At 44.2% G+C, this 22272-nt stretch overlaps 1 protein-coding gene across 2 annotated transcripts in view; it reads left to right on the plus strand.

Moving 5' to 3' along the window:
* Positions 1-22272, plus strand: part of LOC132407467 (multiple epidermal growth factor-like domains protein 9) — a 205789-nt gene that overhangs the window by 164346 nt on the left and 19171 nt on the right. For both annotated transcript variants that reach the window (XM_059994038.1, XM_059994039.1), the window contains exon 4: positions 8472-8621. In XM_059994038.1, coding sequence (XP_059850021.1) covers positions 8472-8621 — 150 coding nt within the window. The remainder of the gene's footprint in view (positions 1-8471; positions 8622-22272) is intronic.

Below are 22272 nucleotides of genomic sequence, written 5' to 3' on the forward strand. Positions count from 1 at the left end.
AGATTCCTCCTCCTTCACCCCCTTCACCTCTTCACATTTGTAGAAAAATGGAGGACTGTGTAGGAGGGAAAGGTTAGATTGACCTTAGCATAGGTTCAGTTGTGGGCCGAAGGGCCTGTGCTCTGCCATAATATTCTAAGTTCTCTGTTACACCTAACACCTCCCAGCTCCTCACTTCATCCCTCCCTCCCCCCTCACCTATCATCTTCTTGCTTGTACCCCCACCACCTTATTTGGTTTCTTCCCCCTTCCTTTCCAGCCCTGATGAAGAGTCTTGGCCCAAAATGGCAACTGTTTATTCTTTTCCATAGAGGCTACCTGACCTGCTGAGTTCCTCCACTGTTTTGTGTGTGTTGCTCTGGATTTCCAGTATCTTGTGTTTGTGATATGATGCTGTGATAAAACCCTGGCACATCATTGTGTCAGTGACCAGTGGTTCCTTGTTGGTTGGCTGTTGGTGTGAGTGAAGGATGTGTTGGTCAAACACAGGCGGAGCTTTGGGGGAATCTACAGGCATAATGTTATAATGGACTACATGTGATATCTAATGTCTCCTAACGTGGAGTAAAGTTGGCAGGAAGGCAGTGTGCGCTGAGCTGTGAACAGCTTATTGGTTATCGCCCACTGACTGGGACTAAAAGCCTGGCCCTGGGCAGTACAGCCAGTTCACAACTGCTTCAAGCAGGCTTCAATGATACTGGTGCCTAAGAAGAATGTGATAATTCCCCTCAATTACAATTCTCTAGAAGCACTTAACATGCACTATGATGAAGTGTTCTGAGAGGTTTATTAACTCCTGTCTGAGGAGTGACTTGGATCCACTCCAGTCTGCCTACTGTCACAACTGGTTAACACCAGATGTCATTTCACTCAAACCTGAAACATCTTGGCAGTGAAGGTGCATACACCAGGATGCTCTTTATCAACTACGGCTCAGCATTTAATACCATAACCCTCTCAAAACCAATCACTAAGCTTCAAGACTTGGCTTCAATAACTCTTTGTGCAATTGGATCCTCCTGTTTCCTCACTTGCAGACCTCAGTCAGTTCAGATTTGCGACAGCATCTCCTCCACAATCTCCATTAGCACAGGTGCACCACAAGGCTGTGTGCTTAGCCCCTCTCTACTCACTTTATACTTAGGACTATGTGGCTAAGCGCAGCTCCAGTGACATATTCAAGTTTGCTGACTGTATGGGGCTAATCAAAGATGGTGACAAATCAGCAAATAGGAGGAAGATTGAAATCTGGCTGAGTGGTGTCATGGCAACAACCTCTTGCTCAGGCCCAGGAGCCAGTCCTCATCGGAGGATCAGAGGTGGAGAGGGTCAGCAACTTTAAATTCCTCTGTGTGATCATTTCAGAGGATCTGTCCGGGATCCAGCATAAAATGCCATTGAAAAGACGGCGGAGCCTTTACTTTCTCAGATGTTTGCGAAGATTCATCTGAAACTTTGACAAACGTCTATAGACGTGTGATGGAGAGTCTATTGACCGGTTGCATCACAGCCTGGAATGGAAACACCAATGCCCTTGAACAGAAAATCCTACAAAAAGTAGAGGATAAGGTCCACTCCATCATAGGCAAAGCCCTCCCCGCTATTAAGTATGTCTACACAGAGCACTGTGGCAGGAAAGCATCATTGTCATCATCAAGGACTCCCACCCTCAAGAAGAGAACATCTTCTTTTCTCACTGCTGACATCAGGAAGGAGATACAGGAGCCTCAGGACCCACACCACCAGGTTCAGGAGCAGTTATTACCCTAAGCCCATCAGACTTTGAACCAAAGGGGATAACTTCACTCAACTCAACACTGAAGTGTTCTCACAACTTCTGGGCTCACTTTCAAATACATTAAAGTATAACTTATGTTCTTGATATTATTTGTTTATTTATTTGTTTGTTTATTTATGTATTCATTTATTTATTTGTATTTGCACAATTGATGCCTTTTGCACATTGGTTGTTTGACTTGGGTGCAGATTTTCACTGATTCTGTTGTGTTTCTTTGTTTTTACTGTGAATGCCCACAAGAAAATGAATCTCAGGGTAGTATATGGTGGCATATACGTACTTTGATAATAAACTACAGTGGGTGGGGAAGTGGCTTGTTCTGCTGTTGTTTTAATTTGTTGTTGTTTGTGCCAAAAGTTGTGGACCTGCTCTGTTGGTGCTGGAATGTGTGACAAACTGCAAGCTGTCTCCAGCACATCCTTAATTGTTTTGGTTGATACTGCAGAATGACACTTTTCACTGTATGTTTCAATGTACATATGATAAATAAAGTTTAACATTCAAAGTAAGTTTTATTAACAGAATACATCTCTGTCACCACATACAACACTGAGATTAATTTTCCTGTGGGCATTCTCAGCAAATCTATAGAGTAGTAGCTTTAACAGGATCAATGAAAGATCAGCCAGAGTGCAGAAGACAACAAAATTTGCAAATATAAATAAATAGCAATAAATAATAAGTCCATGAGATAACACGATAGAGTCCTTAAAGTCCATTAATTGTAGGAACATCTCAATGGATGGACGTGAATATAGTTATCCCCTTCTGTTCAAGAGCCTGATGGTTGAGGGGTAGTAACTGTTCCTGGTGGTGTGAGTCCTGAGGCTCTTGTACCTTCTCCCTGATAGCAGCAGTGAGAAAAGAGCCTGGCCTGGGTGCTGGGGATCTCTGATGATGGATGCTGCTTTTCTACAACAGAGTTGCATGTAGATGCGCTCAGTGGTTGGGAGGGCTTTACCTGTGATGTACTGAGCTGAATCCACAAGCTTTTGTAGGATTTTCCATTCAAATGCATGGTGTTTCCATACTAGGCCGTGTTACAGCCAGTCACTACACTACATCTATAGAACTTGGTCAAAATTTGTTATCATGCTGAATCTTTACACACTCCGAAGGAAGTAGAGATACTGCTGTGCTTTCTTTGCAATTTGAGTCTGAACCTGGTATAACCTCGGTAGGTGCCTGACTTGACGTCCATCATTGAGACGGTTGTGACATTCACCCCACATACCTTTACATGGTGTGACAGAACTGACCTCACCATTTGAAGTACTGAAGGCTAGAGTGCTGCCGTAACTGGCTGCTGCTTGTTACCCAGCTCTGTCGGTGGTCCGTCTCAATCAGTGCGGCTCCCGTCTCAGCAGATAAATGGGATGATTATAAAACAGAGCATTACAGCACAGTACAGGCTCTTTGGCCCATGATCTTGTGCTGACCTTTCAACCTACTGCAATGTCAATAAACCCTACCGTCCCACACAGTCCTCCAATCCTCCACCGTCCATGCCCCTGTTCCAGAGTCCTGCATTACCGGAATGATCCAGAAGCCTGCGATGATGCAGAACAGTGAGCAGCGATACTGGAGTCAGTGTACAAAGTTCTAATCCAAAGTACAGTCTCTGCAAAGATGCTCACTGAAGCAGTGCAACCTACATGGTGTGGTGGTTCATAGATGCAGTGTTAGGCTGTAAGCCACGGGGAAATGTGGGCGTTATCACTTCGAGAGAACTATCATCTGAGCTTTTTATTCAATCAAGATACAGTAACATGGACACAATGAACTGTTCTTTTTAATCAAAGGCAGAACTTGCTGACGGGATGTATTGCCTAATTATTTGTTTTATTATTAATTATTTACTTAGAGAAAGGGCGCGGAACAGGCCCGTTTGGCTATCCAAGTCCCACTGCCCAGCAAGCCACCTATTTGACCCTGGCCGCATTACAGGTCAATTTACAATGACCAATTAACCTACTAACCAGTAAGTCTTTGGACTGTGGGAGGAAACCGGAGCACCCTGAGGAAACCCGCGCGCACATGGGGAAGTCTTGCAGAGAACACTGGAATTGAGCTCCGAACTCCAATGGCCCGAGCTGTAATGGCATCGTGCTAACTGCAACACTGCAGGGGATTTTAAAAAGGAAGCAAACAAAGAGAGTGTCGGTTGTGTGGAATGTGAGTCGGCACATATAATGGAAAATAAAACAGGCAGCAGATGCATTGCACAGTTATCTATGTTGGTCTTAACTATGGAGGATGCAACAGAAACTAGTCATTGTGGTGGGGATAATTCTTCACTCAGAGGGTCTTGGGAGTGTGGAACGAGCTGCCAGCACAAACGGTAAATGTGAGCTTGATTTCAATGTTTGAGAGAAGTTTAGATAGGTACATGGATAGTAGGGGCCCCAGTGCAGGTTGATGGGAGTGGGCAATTTAAATGTTTTTGGCATGGACTAGATGGGCCGAAAGGCCTGTTTTGGTGCTGTAATCCTCTGTGACCCTGTAAAATGCATCGTTTGCATCAGTGACTAACACAGTCCGAGGATGTGCTGGGGCAACCTGCCAGTGTCATCATCATTCCCACAACTCACTAACCCTTTGGACTTTGGGAAGAAATCGGAGCACCCAGAGGAAATGAGAGGGCAGACAAGGAAGCCAGAGCTAGTGAAAAGATAGAGGATTGGGGAGCTTTTAAGAACTTGCAGAAGGAAACTAAGAAGGTCATTCAGATGGAAAGGATGAATTATGAGAGGAAGCTGGTGACTAATATCAAAGAAGATACTCAAAGCTTTTTTAAGTATCTAAAGGGTAAAAGAGAGTCGAGGGTAGATATAGGACCAATACAAAATGACGCTGGAGATATTGTAATGAGAGATGCAGAGATGGCAGAGGAACTGAATGTATATTTTGCATTAGTCTTCACAGTGGAATACGTCTGCAGTATACTAGACATTCGGAAGTGTCAGGGAAGTGAAGTTTGTGCAGCAAAAATTACAACTGAGAAGGTGCTCAGGAAACTTAATGGTCTGAGGCTGGGCTGATGGAATGCACCCTCGGGTTCTGAAGGAAGCAGCTGGAGAGATTGCAGAGGCATTGACGATGATCTTTCAAGAATAGACAGATTCTGGCATTGTACTGGATGACTCAAATGTTACTCCGCTATTTAAGAAGGGTGGGAGGCAGCAGAAAGGAAACTTGATGTGTTAGCCTGACATCAGTGGTTGTGAATTTGTTGGAATCAGTTGTTAGGGATGAGATTACGGAGTACCTGAAGGCACATGGCTGTTGTTGCATGAGTGAAATCACCGCAGTGAGTTACTGGTAGATGCAAAGCAGCTCCTTTATTGGACAAAACAAGGTATAGCAGGCATCATATGGAGACGCTTCCGGTGGAAAGCTCTGCTGGCCCAATGTGGGCTCGATATTTATTTGCTAAACACAAAGGACAATTCCATATTTACGAAGTATAGACAGTGCTTTCTTTTGAACCTACGTATAAACTTCGCAACTTCTGGTTCACATCCATCCCACAGGCACCAGCACGGTCTATGGATTGGGATTCACAGCATTTAGGTATGCTTTGTTCCAAATTAAATCCACAATACGTTGTTAAGGAACAGAAGACTGGTAGCCAAAGCCATTTGCTAAATGTAAATGCCCTAAACCCAAAAATCACTCTAACAATGACAAGATAGGCCTAAGTCAGCATGGTTCCCTGAAAGGAAAATCCTGCCTGATAAACCTGTGGCAATTCTTTGAGGAAATTACAAGCAAGGTAGACAAAGGAGATGCAGTAGATATGGTGTACCTGGATTTAAAGAAGGCCTTTGACAAGGTGCTGCACATGAGGCTGCTTAGCGAGATAAGAGCCCATGGAATTACAGGGGATTTACTAGCATGGGTGGAGCATTGGCTGGTCGGCAGAAAACAGGAAGTGGGAATAAAGGGATCCTATTCTGGCTGGCTGCTGATTACCAGTGGAGTTCCACAGGGGTCGGTACTGGGACCGCTGCTTTTTATGATGTATGTCAATGATCTGGACTATGGTATTAAGAGATTGTGGCTAAATTTGCTGATGATACAAAGAAAGGTGGAGGAGCAGTTAGTGTTGAGGAAACAGAGAGCCTGCAGAGAGGCTTAGATAGTTTAGGGGAATGGGCAAAGAAGTGGCAAATGAAATACAACGTTGGAAAGTGTATGGTCATGCACTTTGGTGGAAGAAATAAACGGGCAGACTATTACTTAGATGGGGAGAGAATTCAAAATGTAGAGATGCAAAGGGACTTGGGAGTCCTTGTGCAAGATACTCTAAAGGCTAACCTCCAGGTTGAGTCGGCGGCGAAGAAGGCAAATACAATGTTGGCATTCATTTCTAGAGGTATAGAATATAAGAGCAGGGACATGATGTTGAGGCTATAAGGCACTCGTGAGACCACACTTGGAGTATTGTGTGCAGTTTTGGGCTCCTTATTTTAGAAAGCATATATTGACACTGGAGAGGGATCAGAGAAGATTCACAAGAATGATTCCGGGAATGAAAGGGTTACCGTATGAAGATCATCTGGCAGTTCTTGGGCTGTATTCCCTGGAGTTCAGGAGAATGAGGGGGGATATCATAGAAACATTCCAAATGTTAAAAGGTCTGAACAGATTAGATATGGCAAAGTTAGTTCCCATGGTAGGGGAGTCTAGGATAAGAGGGCACAACTGCAGGATTAGACAGAGATGTGGAGAAATTACTTTAGTCCGAGGTGGTAAATCTGTAGAATTTATTACCACGAGTGGCTGTGGAGGTCAAGTCATTGGGTGCATTTAAGGCAGAGATAGATAGGTTCTTGAATAGCCAGGGCATCAAAGGATATGGGTTGAAGGCAGGGGAGTGGGGATGACTGGAAGAATTAGATTAGCCCATGATTGAATGGCAGAGCAGACTTGATGGGTCGAATGGCTTACTTCTGTTCCTGTATCTTAAGGAAACCATTGCAGTCACAGCAAGAATGTACCAACTCCTTACAGACAGTGGCAGGAATGGAACTCCATTCGCTGGTGCTGTACAGCTATATGTTAGCCCCTACGGTACAGTTCTGCCCTTCATTGAGAAGTTGAGGTTATGGTGCAATCAACCACGACCTCATTGAATGTGGAGGTGTACTTGAGGCTGAGAGACCACCTGCCTTTCAAGTATAAATGTTCCTACCACTTCTATGATACCTTGTGAATATATTTCCTACTGGGGTCTTGCTCTTCAAACAATTATATAATTAACTTGGATAAAGGGGCTGAACTTTGATCACTGCACACCAAAGAGGAGTTTTTGAACTTAATTTGTGTTCTTTCTTGCAAATTTTGTTATAATTTACTTCGTGGAGCTTGATAAGTTCTAGATTACTTTCATGGGAGAATAAACATAGAACATAGGAACAGTCCCTTCAGCCCACAATGTTGTGCCGAGTCAATTAAAATATGGGCAACCTAACTAATCTCTCTGCCTATACAATGTCCATTTTCCTGGCTTTCATGTGCCTATCTAATCATCTATAACGCATCTGTCTCTACCACCACCCCAGACACCCACCGTCTCTGTGTAAAAAATGTCTTGCCCCTCACATGTAGAACTAGGATTTACTGTTTAAAGATTGGTTGGTGGTCGTTGTGTAAAGCAGAAATTAGATCGATTTTCTTCTCTGGGAGTCTGGCGAGTCTTTAGACTTTTCTTCAAAGGAGAGTGCAGACGGTGAATATTCGTCGGCTGGGATTGTTGATGAGCAGGGGGTGAAAGGTTACAGAGAGACGGGAGCGCAGAGCTGAAGTAAGGGTCAGGTGAACTGTGACCTCATTAAACGGGGGAGCAGGCTCCGAGGGCTGGGAGACCCTCTCTCTTTATTGGAACACTTCCACAGCTCTTCTGTTGTGTGAATTTTTGTTATAAAATCACAATGTAATGGAGCGCGTGAGCTCTGATCAGCTCCCTGTCTGCAATAGCGGGGCTAAGTATCATACAACGTGCATTTCTGCCATGGTGTAATTATTGGATAAATAGACCCAGATCATGGAGAATATTCATTCCAGATGTTGGAGCTAACTGTGTCCACGTGTGTGTGTGTGTCCAGCCGCTGCCCTCGGCTCTCTGACTGACCATCGTTGTCTGGCTTTGATCAGATCCCTGGAATTAATTGATTGCCAGTTCGGTTTATTGAATTAAATCAATGCTTCCTTCACTACTCACATGGCCAACTGAAATCCAGACCGCCAACAGCCTTTTACGCATACTGTGTTTGCACCGCATCGGATCCAGAATAACAATCATTTCTTTTCAAAGATCATTTCGGAGAAACAATTACTTCCCCCAAGCTGTAAGGCTGATCAACACCTCCACCCACCAACCCACCCTTCCACTCCTGTTTCTTGTCAGTCACCATATGTACAAACTCTCCTGTACCTAGCATCACTTTATGGACTTTAAATCAATCTATTTATATTTATTGTGGTTTTAATATGATTGTGTCCTTATTTTTTGTGCTTTACTTTTGCTGCATCGGATCCGGAGTAACAATTATTCTGTTCTCCTTTACACTTGAGTACTGATGAATGACAATAAACAATCTTGAATATCTTCTGCAAACGTTTCAGACTGAAGCCCTCTCCTCATTTGTTCTGTTTTATTTGGTTCTAGGTGTCTGCTTGAACTGCACTGGGAATACCGAAGGAGTGAACTGTGAGAGATGCAAGGAGAGCTACTACAGAAAGCCTCAGGCTAACTCTACGTCCGCCTGCGAGCGCTGTCCTTGCTCGGTGGTGACATCTAGTGGAAGCTGCCATCTAGGTAACGTGACACCCTCTCTGGGTTCAAACTGTGTTTGCATTACAGGTGTCCCCCGTCTTTCAACTGTTCGCTTTGTGGCACCTCACTGTTAGGAAAGACCTACATTAGTTACCTGTTTTCGCTAACAGAAGGTGTTTTCACTGTTACGAGAAAAGGCAGTGCCCCGAGCAGCCAAGCTCCTCCCCCGGAACGGCATTCTAGCTGGCATTGCTTAAACATGTACCTGTGAGCATCTGTGCTTTATGTCAATTTACTTTGTGCTCCGTTAGCAAGATGAGTTCTAAGATATCAGAAAAGCCTAAAAGAGCGTGTTACACTTAGCGTGAAACTAGACATAATTAAGCGTTTCAGTCATGGTGAACGAAGTAAGGACATAGTGAGTTTGGCTAAGGGTTTGTGGAAGTTGACGAAGATGATGTTGAAGAGGTTTTGGCATCCCATGACCAAGAACTGACAGATGAAGAGCTGATGAAGAGGAAGGGATAACAGTTGAAGCCGAATGCAGTAGTGAACGGTCAGAAGGTGAAGTCGTCCAGGAACTGAACGGGAAGCGATTGCGTGAGATTTTCGTTGTGATTGACAGAACTGCAATGATTGCAGAAAAGTATGACTTTAATTTTGAAAGGGTATGTAGGTTTAGGGCATATTTGCAAGATGGTTTGAGTGCTTACAAAGAACTGTGTGATAGAAAAATGAGTGAGGCTAAGCAGTCAAGCATACTGTCATTTTTCAAGCCTTCCACATCAGCCACAGCAGATGGCGAACCTCGACCTTCGACATTGAGGCAGGCAGGCATAGAAGAAGGTGACCTGCCTGCCCTGATGGAAACAGACGAAGATGAGATGACCTCCCAGTGTCCCACCACCCCAAACCTCCGACAACTCAGCCTAACACACCATCGTCAGTGTGGTCACTATCTTCCCGATTCTGGTAAGTGAAACTACACTGGACGTACATTATTTCTACGCTATATAGGCTGTGTATTTTTATGTGTTATTTAGTATGATTTGGCAGCTTCATAGATTAAAGGTTACCGGAAAAAGTGCTTCTGCCGAGAGCTCTTGCGCCGTGTGTTTTTGCCAGGAATGCTGCCAAGAGCGTTTGCGTGAGATTTTCGCTACGGTGCACAGTGCTGCAATGTTTGCAGAAAAATATTCCTACTTTATATAGGCTGTGTAATTATCAGATCATTCCTGCTTTTACTATATATTACTATTATTTTAGGTTTTATGTGTTATTTGGCATGATTTTGTAGGTTATTTTTCGGGTCTGCGAATGCTCACAAACTTTCTCCATATAAATAAATGGTAATTGCTTCTTTACGATGTTCCGGCTTACGAGCCATTTCATAGGAACGCTCTACCTTTGGATAGCGGGGTAAACCTGTACAGGGAAACAGCATTCAGTGCTTTTTGATTATGTGGATGTTAATCTTTCTCTGATAACGAGATGAATACTCTTTGTGTGGTTTCTTAATCAGTATTTCTGTCAGAGAGCTATTCAGCCTACGCAACACTCACAAAATGCTGTAGGAACTCAGCAGGTATGGAGGAGAGCAAACTGTCTCAGTTTTATGCCGAGACTCGTCATCAGGATTTGAAGGGTTTTGACATAAAGCATCAACTGTTTATTGCTCTCCATAAATGCTGCCTGACGTGCTGAGTTCCTCCAGCTTGTTGTGTGTGGTTGGCTTGATAAATCTGATTTCTGCTGCGACATGCAGATGGTAATGTCAGAATCCATTGATCTACCCTGCTTTGTGTCAACAGTTCAGGCTGCTGCTGGTCATGTAATGCTGGTGGTGTAATGCTGTTGGCCATGTAATGCTGGTGATGTAATGTCAGAATCTATTGATCCATCCTGCTTTGTGTCAATAGTTAATGCGGCGGCTGGTCCTGTAATGAGTTGGGCAATGTTTTCTTGGCATCTGTAGAATGTATTATGTCCATTGCCTGAGAAATAGATAAACATCTGAGATATTTAACTGGTTCAAAGTTAATTTAATAGTCATTCGACCATACACAGTTATACAGCTAAACAAAATAGTGTTCTCTGGGGCAAGGTGCAAAACATTGTGCGTGCAGTCACACACAGCACAAATTGTTACAATGGCACAAATAGTCATAACAGGACATTAGCACAAATCTCTGAGTGACATGGCCTGAAGTTTGTCGTTCCATTAGAGATTGTCCAGGAATCACGATTCTGCAAGAACAAGTACGCAAAGCAAGAGGGAGCAAAAAACATCCAGGAATGAGAAAGTATAGCCTTAAAGTCGAGGATGTCGATTTAGAACAGAAATGAGGAATTTCTTTAGCCAGAGTCTGTGGAATTCATTGCCACAGATGGCTGTGGAATTCAAGTCATTGTGTATATTAAAAGCTGAGGTTTATATTAGTCAGCATGTCAGAGGCTATGCAAAGAAGGCAGGAGGATGGGTTTGAGAGGGATAATAAATCAGCCATGATAGAATGTTGGAGCAGACTCGATGGACCGAATGGCCTAAGTCTTAGGGTCATGTGGTACGGCTGTAAATGAGCAGCAGAGAATTACAAGACAGGTGTCGACCCCATACACAGAACAATAAAGGTAAAAATTAAAATGTCTGCAGTTTCAGGAGTAGGAATTGTGACTTCCCATGTAACTGAAGACAGGGAATGTATCAGTATGCATTGATAAAACATTCAGCAACCAATGTCAGACTTGTATTTTGTTAAGTGCCTTACGAGAAAAAAACTCACTGTGTGTTCAAAAGGTGTGTTAGTTCCTGTTAGCAGGGTTCCACCCTTCATTTCTACAGGCTTAGTCACCGAGTCCTTCCTTTGGTCAACATGTGTTGATGGTTACCTGCAGCATGTCACCTAGAGCTGGGGCTCCTGTCCCTCCTGTAGTCTCCCCTCTCACCTCTCAGTCAGCTCATCAACACACACAGAGCGCTGGAGGAGCTCAGCAGGCCTCCAGTATTTTGTGTGTGCTGTTCTGATTTCCAGCATCTGTGGATTTTCTCTTGTTTGTTATTAGACAACTCATCAAATGGCATCTTGTGATTATTGAAGGTATTAGCCAGGGAGCTGGTGGGTGGGTGGGTGGGTGTGTGTGTGTGTGCGCGCATCAGAGAGAGGAAAAGAATGAGAGAGCGTGTCAGAGACAGAGACAACATGTTAAAGCGAAAGAGCTTTTCAGCAGCAAGTGCAAGGGGCACAGAGAGTACGTGGTTTTGATTGAAACTGAAAATTCGTTATTTGCATTAAAAACCAACACAGTCCAAGGATGTGCTGGGGACAGCAACCCAATGTCACTGTGCTTCCAGCGCCAATAATTCATGCCCACAGTTCACTAACTGCTATTTCTTTGGACTGTGGGAGGAAACCAGAGCACCCAGAGGAAATTCGCATGGTTTATTTTAGTTTTTCCATTTTAACTGTACCCATTACCATTGGCATTTTAGTGACATCTGTGCAGAGATCTGACCTCTACCATTACCATTAATAGGTTCAGAGAAACATAGAAAAACCTACAACACAATACAGGCCCTTTGGCCCACAAAGCTCTGCCGATCATGTACTTACTTTAAAAATTACCTAGGGTGACCCATACCCCTATATTTTTCTAAGCTCCATCTACCCATCCAAGAGGCTCTTAAAAGACCCTATCGTACCCGCCTCCACCACCGCCGCCGGCAGCCCATTCCACACACTCACCACTCTCTGTGTAATAAAACCTTACCCCAACATTACCTCTGTACCTACTTTCAAGCACTTTAAAACTATTCCCTCTTGTGCTATCCTCTGACTATCCACACAATCAATGCCTCTCATCATCTTATACACCTCTATCAGGTCACCTCTCATCCTCCGTCACTCCAAGGAAAAAAGGCTGAGTTCACTCAACCTATTCTCATAAGGCATGCTCCCCAATCCAGGCAATATCCTTGTAAATCTCCTGTGCACCCTTTCCACATCCTTCCTGTAGTGAGGTGACCAGAACTGAGCACAGTACTCCAAGTGGGGTCTGACCAGGGTCTGACATAGCTGTAACATTACCTCTTGGCTATTGAACTCAATTCCATGTTTGATGAAGGCCAATACACCGTATGCCTTCTTAACCACGGAGTCAACCTGTGCAGCAGCTTTGAGTGTCCTATGGACTCGGACCCCAAGATCCCTCTAATTGTGTGGATAGTCAGAAGCTTTTTCCCAGGGCTCCAGGGCTGAATTGGCTAGCACGAGAGGGCACAGGTTTAAGGAGCTTGGAAGTAGGTACAGAGGAAATGTCGGGTAAGTTTTTTACAGAGTGATGAGTGCGTGGAATGGGCTGCCGGCGACGGTGGTGGAGGCGGATACGATAGGATCTTTTAAGAGACTCCTGGACAGGTACATGGAGCTTAGAAAAATAGAGGGCTGTTGGTATATCTAGGTAATTTCTAAGGTATGGTTGTGTTTGGCAGAGCTTTGTGGGCCAAAGAGCCTGTATTGCTTTGTAGGTTTTCTATGTTTCTATCATCCACACTGCCAAGAGTCTTACCATTAATACCATATTCTGCCATCACATTTGACCTTCCAAAATGAGCCACCTCACACTTATCTGGCTTGAACTCCATCTGCCACTTCTCAACCCAGTTTTGCATCCTATCAATGTCCCGTTGTAACCTCTGACAGCCCTCCACACTATCCACAACACCCCCAACCTTAGTGTCATCAGCAAATTTACTAACCCATCACTCCACTTCCTCATCCAGGTTATTTATAAAAATCACGAAGAGTAAGGGTCCCAGAACAGATCCCTGAGGCACAACACTGGTCACTGACCTCCATGCAGAATATAATCCATCTACAACCACTCTTTGCCTTCTGTGTGCAAGCCAGTTCTGGGTCCACAAAGCAATGTCCCCTTGGATCCCATGCCTCATTACTTTCTCAATAAACCTTGCATGGGGTACCTTGTCAAATGCCTTGCTGAAATCCATACACACTACATCTACTGCTCTATCTTCATCAAATGTGTTTAGTCACATCCTCAAAAAATGACCTGCCTTTGACAAAGCCATTCCTAATCTATTCTTAATCATATTATGCCTCTCCAAATGTTCATAAATCCTGCCTTGCAGAAACTTCTTCATCAACTTACCAACCACTGAAGTAAGACTCACTGGCCTATAATTTCCTGGGTTATCTCTACTCTCTTTCTTGAATAAGGAAACAACATCTGAAACCCTCCAATCCTCCAGAACCTCTCCCATCCCCATTGATGATTCAAAGATCATTGCCAGAAACTCAGCAATCTCCTCCCTCATCTCCTATAGTAACCTGGTGTACATCTCATACAGTCCTGGCGACTTATCCAACTTGATGCTTTCCAAAAGCTCCAGCACATCCTCGTTCTTAATCTCTACAAGCTCAAGCTTTTCGATCCTCTGTAAGTCATCCCTACAATCGCCAAGATCCTTTTCCGTAGTGAATACTGAAGCAAAGTATTCGTTAAGTACCTCTGCTATCTCTCCCGGTCTATACACACTTTTCCACTGTCACACTTGATTGGTCCTGTTCTCCCACATCGTATCCTCTTGCTCTTCACATACTTGTAGAATGTCTTGGGGTTTTCCTTAATCCTGTTCGCCAAGGCCTTCTCATATCCCCTTCTGTCTCTCCTAATTTCATTCTTAAGCTCCTTCCTGCTAACCTTATAATTTTCTAGATCTCTATCATTACCTAGTTTTTTTAAACTTTTCGTAAGCTTTTCTTTTCTTCTTGACTAGATTTACAACAGCCTTTGTATACCACAGTTCCTGTACCCTACCGTCCTTTCCCTGTCTCATTGGAACGTACCTATGCAGAACCCCACACAAATATCCCCTGAACATTTGCCACATTTCCCTGAGAACATCTGTTCCCAATCTATGCTTCCAAGTTCCTGCCTGATAGCTTTATATTTCCCCTTACTCCAATTAAACACTTTTCTATCTTGTCTGTTCCTATGCCTCTCCCATGCTATTGTAAAGGAGATAGAATTATGATCACTATCTCCAAAATGCTCTCCCACTGAGAGATCTGACACCGGACCAGGTTCATTTCCCCATAGCAAATCAAGTCCAGCCTCTCCTCTTGTAGGCTTATCTACATCTTGTGTCAGGAAACCTTCCTGAACACACCTAACAAACTCCACTCCATCGCTCTAGACCAGGGGTCAGCAACCTTTACCACTGAAAGAGCCACTTGGACCCGTTTCCCACAGAAAAGAAAACACTGGAAGCCACAAAACCCGTTTGACATTTAAAATGAAATAACACTGCATACAACGTTTTGTTTTGCCTTTATGCTATGTATAAACAAACTATAATGTGTTGCATTTATGAAATTGATGAACTCCTGCAGAGAAAACAAAATTACATTTCTGCATGCAACAAAAACATTTTGAACTCCAAAAAAAAGACGTTGAGTTGAAGGTTACTTTTAAGTAAAATACTCAACGTCTATTTGAGTCCTTCTTGTATTTATGAAAAACGCCAAACTTAAATTTGCCGCCAGCAGCAAACCAAAAATAACGTCAGCCAGCTGTCAACCTGAAAAATAAAAGGACTATTTCACTGAACAATGAAAACATATGAATATACGTAAAATAATAGGCAATTAAAATATTTATCATACTTGGTCAGGTTGACTCACACCTGACAATGCAGTCGTATTCAGTAGGGATGGATCGATGCTTAGGGGAGTGACCGGGAAGGATAATGTGTTTTTTTCCTCTCTGAACTCACAGAAGCGTTTCCCAAACGATGTTTGCATTGCGATGATTGCAGAATGTAAATACTCCGAATTTATCATGTCGTGACCTTGTTTGAACTCTCTCAAATTGGGGAAGTGAGACAATGTGCCTTTCTGTAAATCTCTGGCAAGCACTGTCAACTTGCGCTCGAATGCCAAAACATCCTCCAACATGTGCAGGGCTGTACGTCCTTACCCCTGAAGAGCTGTGTTCAGCGTGTTCAGGTGCGCTGTCATGTCTACCATGAAGTGTAGCTTTTCCAGCCACTCTGGCTGTTCTAGCTCAGGAAAGGTGGGCCCTTTGCTGCCCAGGAAAGTTTTCACTTCTTCCAGACACGCGACAAAGCGTTTCAGCACCTTCCCTCTGGACAGCCAGCGATAAAGACACATTGTAGCGGTGTGCTACACGCAGTCAGTAAACTGCAGTCAAAGATAGCTTTATTCGAACTAAACAGCCTTGCTTTTAAGCCTCCCTCAACCCGCCCCCCATGGGCACGGATGCTGCAAAAGACACGTACTCACAAACCCCCGTAGGCTATCTCCCTTAGCCTGAACGCTGGCTAATTGTGAGCCGGTTCGGATGTGTCAGGAAATGGGTCGCCACAACGTCTTAATTAGATTGTACAAGATCACCATAATCTTCAAATTTAGAATTACATTTCAAAAACTAACAAACTAACATAAAATACATTTTAATTAAATACTGACCAATTATTTCCCAAAGCAACAGGGAGCCGCAGCACAGACGTAAAAGAGCCACATGTGGCTCCGGAGCCGCGGGTTGCCGACCCCCGCTCTAGGGAGATGCCAATTGATATTGAGGAAACTAAAATTCCCCTTCACGACAACCCTGTTACTACTGCACCGTTCCAGAATCTGTCTCCCTATCTGCTCCTCAATGTCCCTGTTACTATTGGGTGGCCTATAAAAAAACACCCAATCCAGTTATTGATCCCTTCCTGTTCCTAACTTCCACCCACAGAGTCTCTGTAGACAATCCCTCCTTGACTTCTTCCTTTTCTGCAGCCATGACACTATCCCTGATCAACAGTGCCACGCCCCCACCTCTTTTGCCTCCCTCCCTGTCCTTTCTGAAACATCTAAAGCCTGGCACTCGAAGTAACCATTTCTGCCCCTGAGCCATCCAAGTCTCCATAATAGCCACGTCATATCTCCAAGTACTGATCCACGCTCTAAGCTTATCCACTTTTTTCATGATACTCCTTGCGTTAAAATAGACACATCTCAAACCAAAGGTCTGAGCGTATCCCTTCTCTATCAACTGCCTATCCTCCCTCTTGCACTGTCTCCTAGCTTTCTCAATCAGTTCCCACCCTCCCAGCAATTCTAGTTTAAATTCTCCCCAATAGCCTTAGCAAACCTCCCCTCCAGGATATTTGTCCCCCCTTGGATTCAAGTGCAACCTATCCTTTCTGTACAGTCACAACTGCCCCAAAAGAAGTCCCATTGATCCCAATGTTCAAAAGTTCATTTATTATCAAAGTATACAACTGAAATTTTTCTCTGGGTAGCCACAAGATCAAGAAAGAAAAGCAAAGAATGACAGCACAATCAACAACCCGCAGTAACTCCTCCCCGCACAAAAAAAAACAAACAAAAATGGAAACGGCACATCGGCACTCAAATCCCCCTCTTCTGCACACAAAAAGAACAAGAAAGATTGGGTAAACAATACAGAATATATAAACACTTAAAGCTAGAGAAAAAGTCTATATTCCAGGTCCATATCCAAAATGCAGAAAACCTGGGTGGCTTTCTCTGGGCACAGCGGCAGGCCTTTCCCACTCCGGCAGTGAGCGATCCCACCAGTGCTGAAAAGGCAGTCTCCCCTCTCCAGCAGCAGAGTGATCCCACCAGTGATCAAAAGGCAGTCTCCCCTCTCCAGCAGCAGAGTGATCCCACCAGCGATCAAAAGGCAGTCTCCCCTCTCCAGCAGCAGAGTGATCCCACCAGTGATCAAAAGGCAGTCTCCCCTCTCCAGCAGCAGAGTGATCCCACCAGCGATCAAAAGGCAGTCTCCCCTCTCCAGCAGCAGAGTGATCCCACCAGTGATCAAAAGGCAGCCTCCCCTTCTTGATGAATATAGGCCAGTTAGCTTGACCTCAGTGGTTGGAAGGTGTTGGAGTCAATTGTTAGCGATGTGTTTTCGGGGCACTTGGAGGCACATAATATGGTAGGCCAAGGTCAGCATTGTTTCCACAAGGGGAAATCTTGTCTAACAAATCTGTTGGAATTCTTTGAAGAAATAGTAAGCAGGATAGACAAAGGAGAATCAGTTGATGTTATGTAAGATTTTCAGAAGGCCTTTGACAAGGTGCCACACCTGAGCCTGCTTAACAAACTATGAGCCCATGGTATTACAGGAAAGATTCTATACAGTGGATAAAGCAGTGGCTTATTGGCAGTTGTGGGCCCCTTATCTTTGAAAGGATGTGCTAAACCTGGAGAGGGTTTAAAGGATGTTCACGAAAATGATTCCAGGATCAAGCGGTTTCTGATATGAGCAGCATGTGATGGCCTTGGGTTTGTATTCACTGAAATTCAGAAGAATGAGGGGTGACCTCATCTGAAACCTGTCTAATGGTGAAAGTCCTTGATAGTGTGGATGTGCAGAGGATGATTCTTATAGTGGGAGAGTCTAAGACCAGAGGACAGAGCCTCACAATACAGAGGCATCCTCTTAGAACAGAGATGAGGAGGAATTTCTTTAGCCAGAGGGTGTTGAGTCTGCAGAATTCTTTGCCACCTGCAGCTGTGGAGGGCAAGTCTTTATGTATGTTTAAGGCAGAGGTTAATAGCTTCTTGAGTGGTCAGGGCACGAAGGGATATGAGGAGAAGGCAGACCCGATAGGCCACATGGCCTAATTCTGCTCAGATATTTTATGGTCTTATTTGGAAAGAGTCATGACCAATCTGGGTGGTGGGGTGGAGATACGTAAGGCATTCATTCCTTTTCATGCGGGTCACCCTTGGGAAAGGTGTAGCTCGTGCTTCGCCCCACTGATCAGGGTCACGTGAAGCCACGGGAGCAGGTGGCAGGTATCTGCAGAAGCAGCCGGTGCATATTACAAATCCTGGTTAGGTGATCACTAACTCCAGGCAGACAATCCCTGAGAAGTATCGATCGTGTGAGGGGTCACCTGCCTTGTAAAGGCACCGTTCAGAGAAGGCAATGGCAAATCACTTCTGTGGAAAAAATTGCCAAGAACAATCACGCTCAAGGAAAGAGCATGATGGTCCACGTCATATGACAGCACAGAATGAACGAGGCTAACTGGTCAATTTTAAGTTGAAAGTAAAGATCACATTTGCTGACACTGAAACCTCACCCCAGTGGTTTGACTGTGCTTTTGATCGTTTGACATCTTTTGACTTTGTTTCAGCCTGACTGTTTACAGCAGCCTGCTTTCATTTCTGTCTCTGTTGCTGTTAGCTGCAATGAGTGTGGTCCACTTGGTAGTCTTTCCAGATCTCTGAACCCTTCCTTTGCAACCCATTAATTAACAGTAGATTGAGTTGTCTGCCATTCCTGTGGCTAGAAGCTAATTATGGTGAGCTGAACGTGTGAACTTCAGATGGGACTTACAGTGCAGTCCAGTAGCCTGTGCATTGTGAAATTGCTCCTGTTGAGATTAAACCTTTCCCCAGCACTCTGAACAACCACGCGTAGGCTTCTCAACAGGATGCTTTAAACTGAATTCTGCAGAGAGAAGATAACATTTTGGCGAGTCAGAGAGCTCCCTGTTTTTCAGCCGTGCAGAGGGCAATTTGTTCAGTGGTTTTCTTGTTTTGAGGGCTGCTTTTGACAGTTCCTGACATTGAAGAGGTAAATATGGAGCATTCTTCTGACAGTGGAGTGTTGGCTGTGTCAGGGAGTGCAAAGGACCTGTAATTTACATACACAGATAGACTTTGAAACGTTTCTCCCGACACAAGATCAGCCTGAATCACACAATTACCAGTACGAGAACCTGTACTTACAGGTTGTAAATGGGCACCACTACAGCAGCGGTCTATTTAACCTCCTCCCTTTGCCACATGAATTACCTCCTTGTTTCCCTCGCCCTTGCAGACTGCAGTATAAACATTTCTGCAGTTAGGGTGCAGAAAGGAGAGGCACTGCCGAAGAATGAAACGAGCTGATGAGGAAGAAAGAGGGGGGTAGGAACTCGTGACAGGGTGCAGAGTGTTGTAAACTCAGCCAGCTCCATCGTGGGCACCTGCCTCCTGAGCATCCAAGACGTCTTCACAAGGTGATGCCTCACAAAGACAGCATCCATCAAAAAGGACCCCTACCACATAGGACATGCCCTCTTCTTATTACTGCCATCTAGAAGGAGGTACAGAAGCCTGAAGACCAGCACCAGTTTTAGGAATAGCTTCTTCACCGCCATCATGTACACCACCTCACTATTTGAAATATTGTGGAATTTTAGTATTTCGACTTGGCTATTTGGAAGTTTGGTTGTCACCAAGCTTGGCAAAATGTTTGCAGAAGTTTCGGCTCCAATCAAGAAGACCATAAGATATAGGAACAGAAGTGGACCATTCAGCCCATCGAGTCAGCTCTGCCATTTTATCATGGGCTGATCCAATTCTTCTAATCATCCCCACTCCCCTGCCTTCACCCCATACCCTTTGATGCCCTGGCTAATCAAGAACCCATCTATCTTTGCCTTAAATGCACCCAGTGACTTGGCCTCCACAGCCGCTCATGGCAACACATTCCACAGATTTACCACCCTCTGACTAATGTAATTTCGCCACATCACAGTTCTACAGGGATGTCGTTCAATCCTGAAGTCATGTCCTCTTGTCCTAGAATCCCCTATCATGGGAAATAACTTTGCCATATCTAATCTGTTCAGGCCTTTTAACATTTAGTATGTTTCTATGAGATCACCCCATTCTCCTGAACTCCAGGGAATACAGCCCAAGAGCTGTCAGATATTTCTCATACGGTAACCCTTTCATTTCTGGAATCATTCTTGTGAATCTTCTCTGAACCGTCTCCAATGTCAATATATCCTTTCTAAAATATGGAACCCAAAACTGCACACAATACTCCAAGTGTGTGGATTCACAAGTGCCTTATAGAGCCTCAACAACACATCCCTGCTCTTATACTCTATACCTCTAGAAATCAATGCCAACATTGCATTCGTCTTCTTCACAACCGACTCAACCTGGAGGTTAGCATTTAGGGTATCTTGCACAAAGATTCCCAAGTCCCTTTGCATCTCTACATTTTGAATTCTCTCCCCATCTAAGTAATAGTTTACCCGTTTATTTCTTCCACCAAAGTGCATGACCATACACTTTCCAACGTTGTATTTCATTTGCCACTTCTTTGCCCATTCCCCCAAACTACTTAAGTCTGCAGGCTCTCTGTTTCCTTAACGCTACCTGCTCCTCCACCTATCATCGGCAAATTTAGCCACAAATGCATTAATACTGTAGTCCAAGTCATTGACATACATTGTAAAAAGCAGCGGTCCCAACACTGACCCCAGTAGAACTCCACTGGTGACTGGCAGCCAGCCAGAATAGGATCCCTTTATTCCCATTCTCAGTTTTCTGCCAACCAGCCAATGTTCCACCCACACGAGTAACTTCCCTGAAATTCCATGGGCTGTTATTTTGCTAAGCAGCCTCAGGTGCAGCACCTTGGCACCAGTGATGGTGACCCTGATTTTGACTTTGATTAGGTAGCAGGAACACTGTGGAGCGGGCCCACAGATCCAGGGCTGTGGGACTTCAGCGGAAATGCCTTGTCCTCACTGCAGGCACAGAACTGTCTGTGTAACCCAGTCATGGTCATCCGTGAACCAACCGCAGAATGTGTCCGTGTCTAATTGTATTATTATTCATGAAATTCAGTCATTTTTCAAACAATAAACACCTTATGTTAGAAACAGAGATTTGATGATGGGCATGGATTAAAATATAAAGAAGAAACTGACCCTTCTGGTTGTCCATTGTGTCTGATAATGACAGGAAACCTGTGTGGGAGTTTTAAAAGATGAAAAGTCATTGCCCTGCGACAGTTGGTGTCTCTTGACTTTGAAAGTTCAGATCCAGTGGTACATATAGTCATCACAAACTGGGGTCTTCTCTGGTTGCAGTGGATGTCCATGACATCTTCTGTGCCTTGTCATGCCCTTCGCTCTCCATAGCGTGTTGCAGTTCCACTATCCTGCCCCTTAAAGCAGAGCTAACAGACTCGGGCCTATGATTTAATCCAGTGACGTACATGATTGTCACTATTATAGAGTTGTATAGTGAAAAAGCAAGCCCTTCGGCCCACCCTATCTATTCTGGCCACCATCCCAATCTACACTGATCTCACTTGCCAGCATAAATTCCATCTCCTCTGTACCCTGTTCATTTAGAAAACTGTACATGTGATCCCTGCTGGAGTAACAAAACATCTATGGAGGGAATATGTAGTCTTCACCTAGACCAGGGGTCAGCAACCTTTACCACTGAAAGAGCCACTTGGACCCGTTTCCCACAGAAAAGAAAACACTGGGAGCCGCAAAACCCGTTTGACATTTAAAATGAAATAACACTGCATACAACGTTTTGTTTTGCCTTTATGCTATGTATAAACAAACTATAATGTGTTGCATTTATGAAATTGATGAACTCCTGCAGAGAAAACAAAATTACATTTCTGCATGCAACAAAAACATTTTGAACTCCGAAAAAAAGACGTTGGGTTGAAGGTTACTTTTAAGTAAAATACTCAACGTCTATTTGAGTCCTTCTTGTATTTATGAAAAACGCCAAACTTAAATTTGCCGCCAGCAGCAAACCAAAAATAACGTCAGCCAGCTGTCAACCTGAAAAATAAAAGGACTATTTCA

Source organism: Hypanus sabinus, chromosome 18, assembly GCF_030144855.1.
Source record: "Hypanus sabinus isolate sHypSab1 chromosome 18, sHypSab1.hap1, whole genome shotgun sequence".
NCBI classification, from domain to species: domain Eukaryota; kingdom Metazoa; phylum Chordata; class Chondrichthyes; order Myliobatiformes; family Dasyatidae; genus Hypanus; species Hypanus sabinus.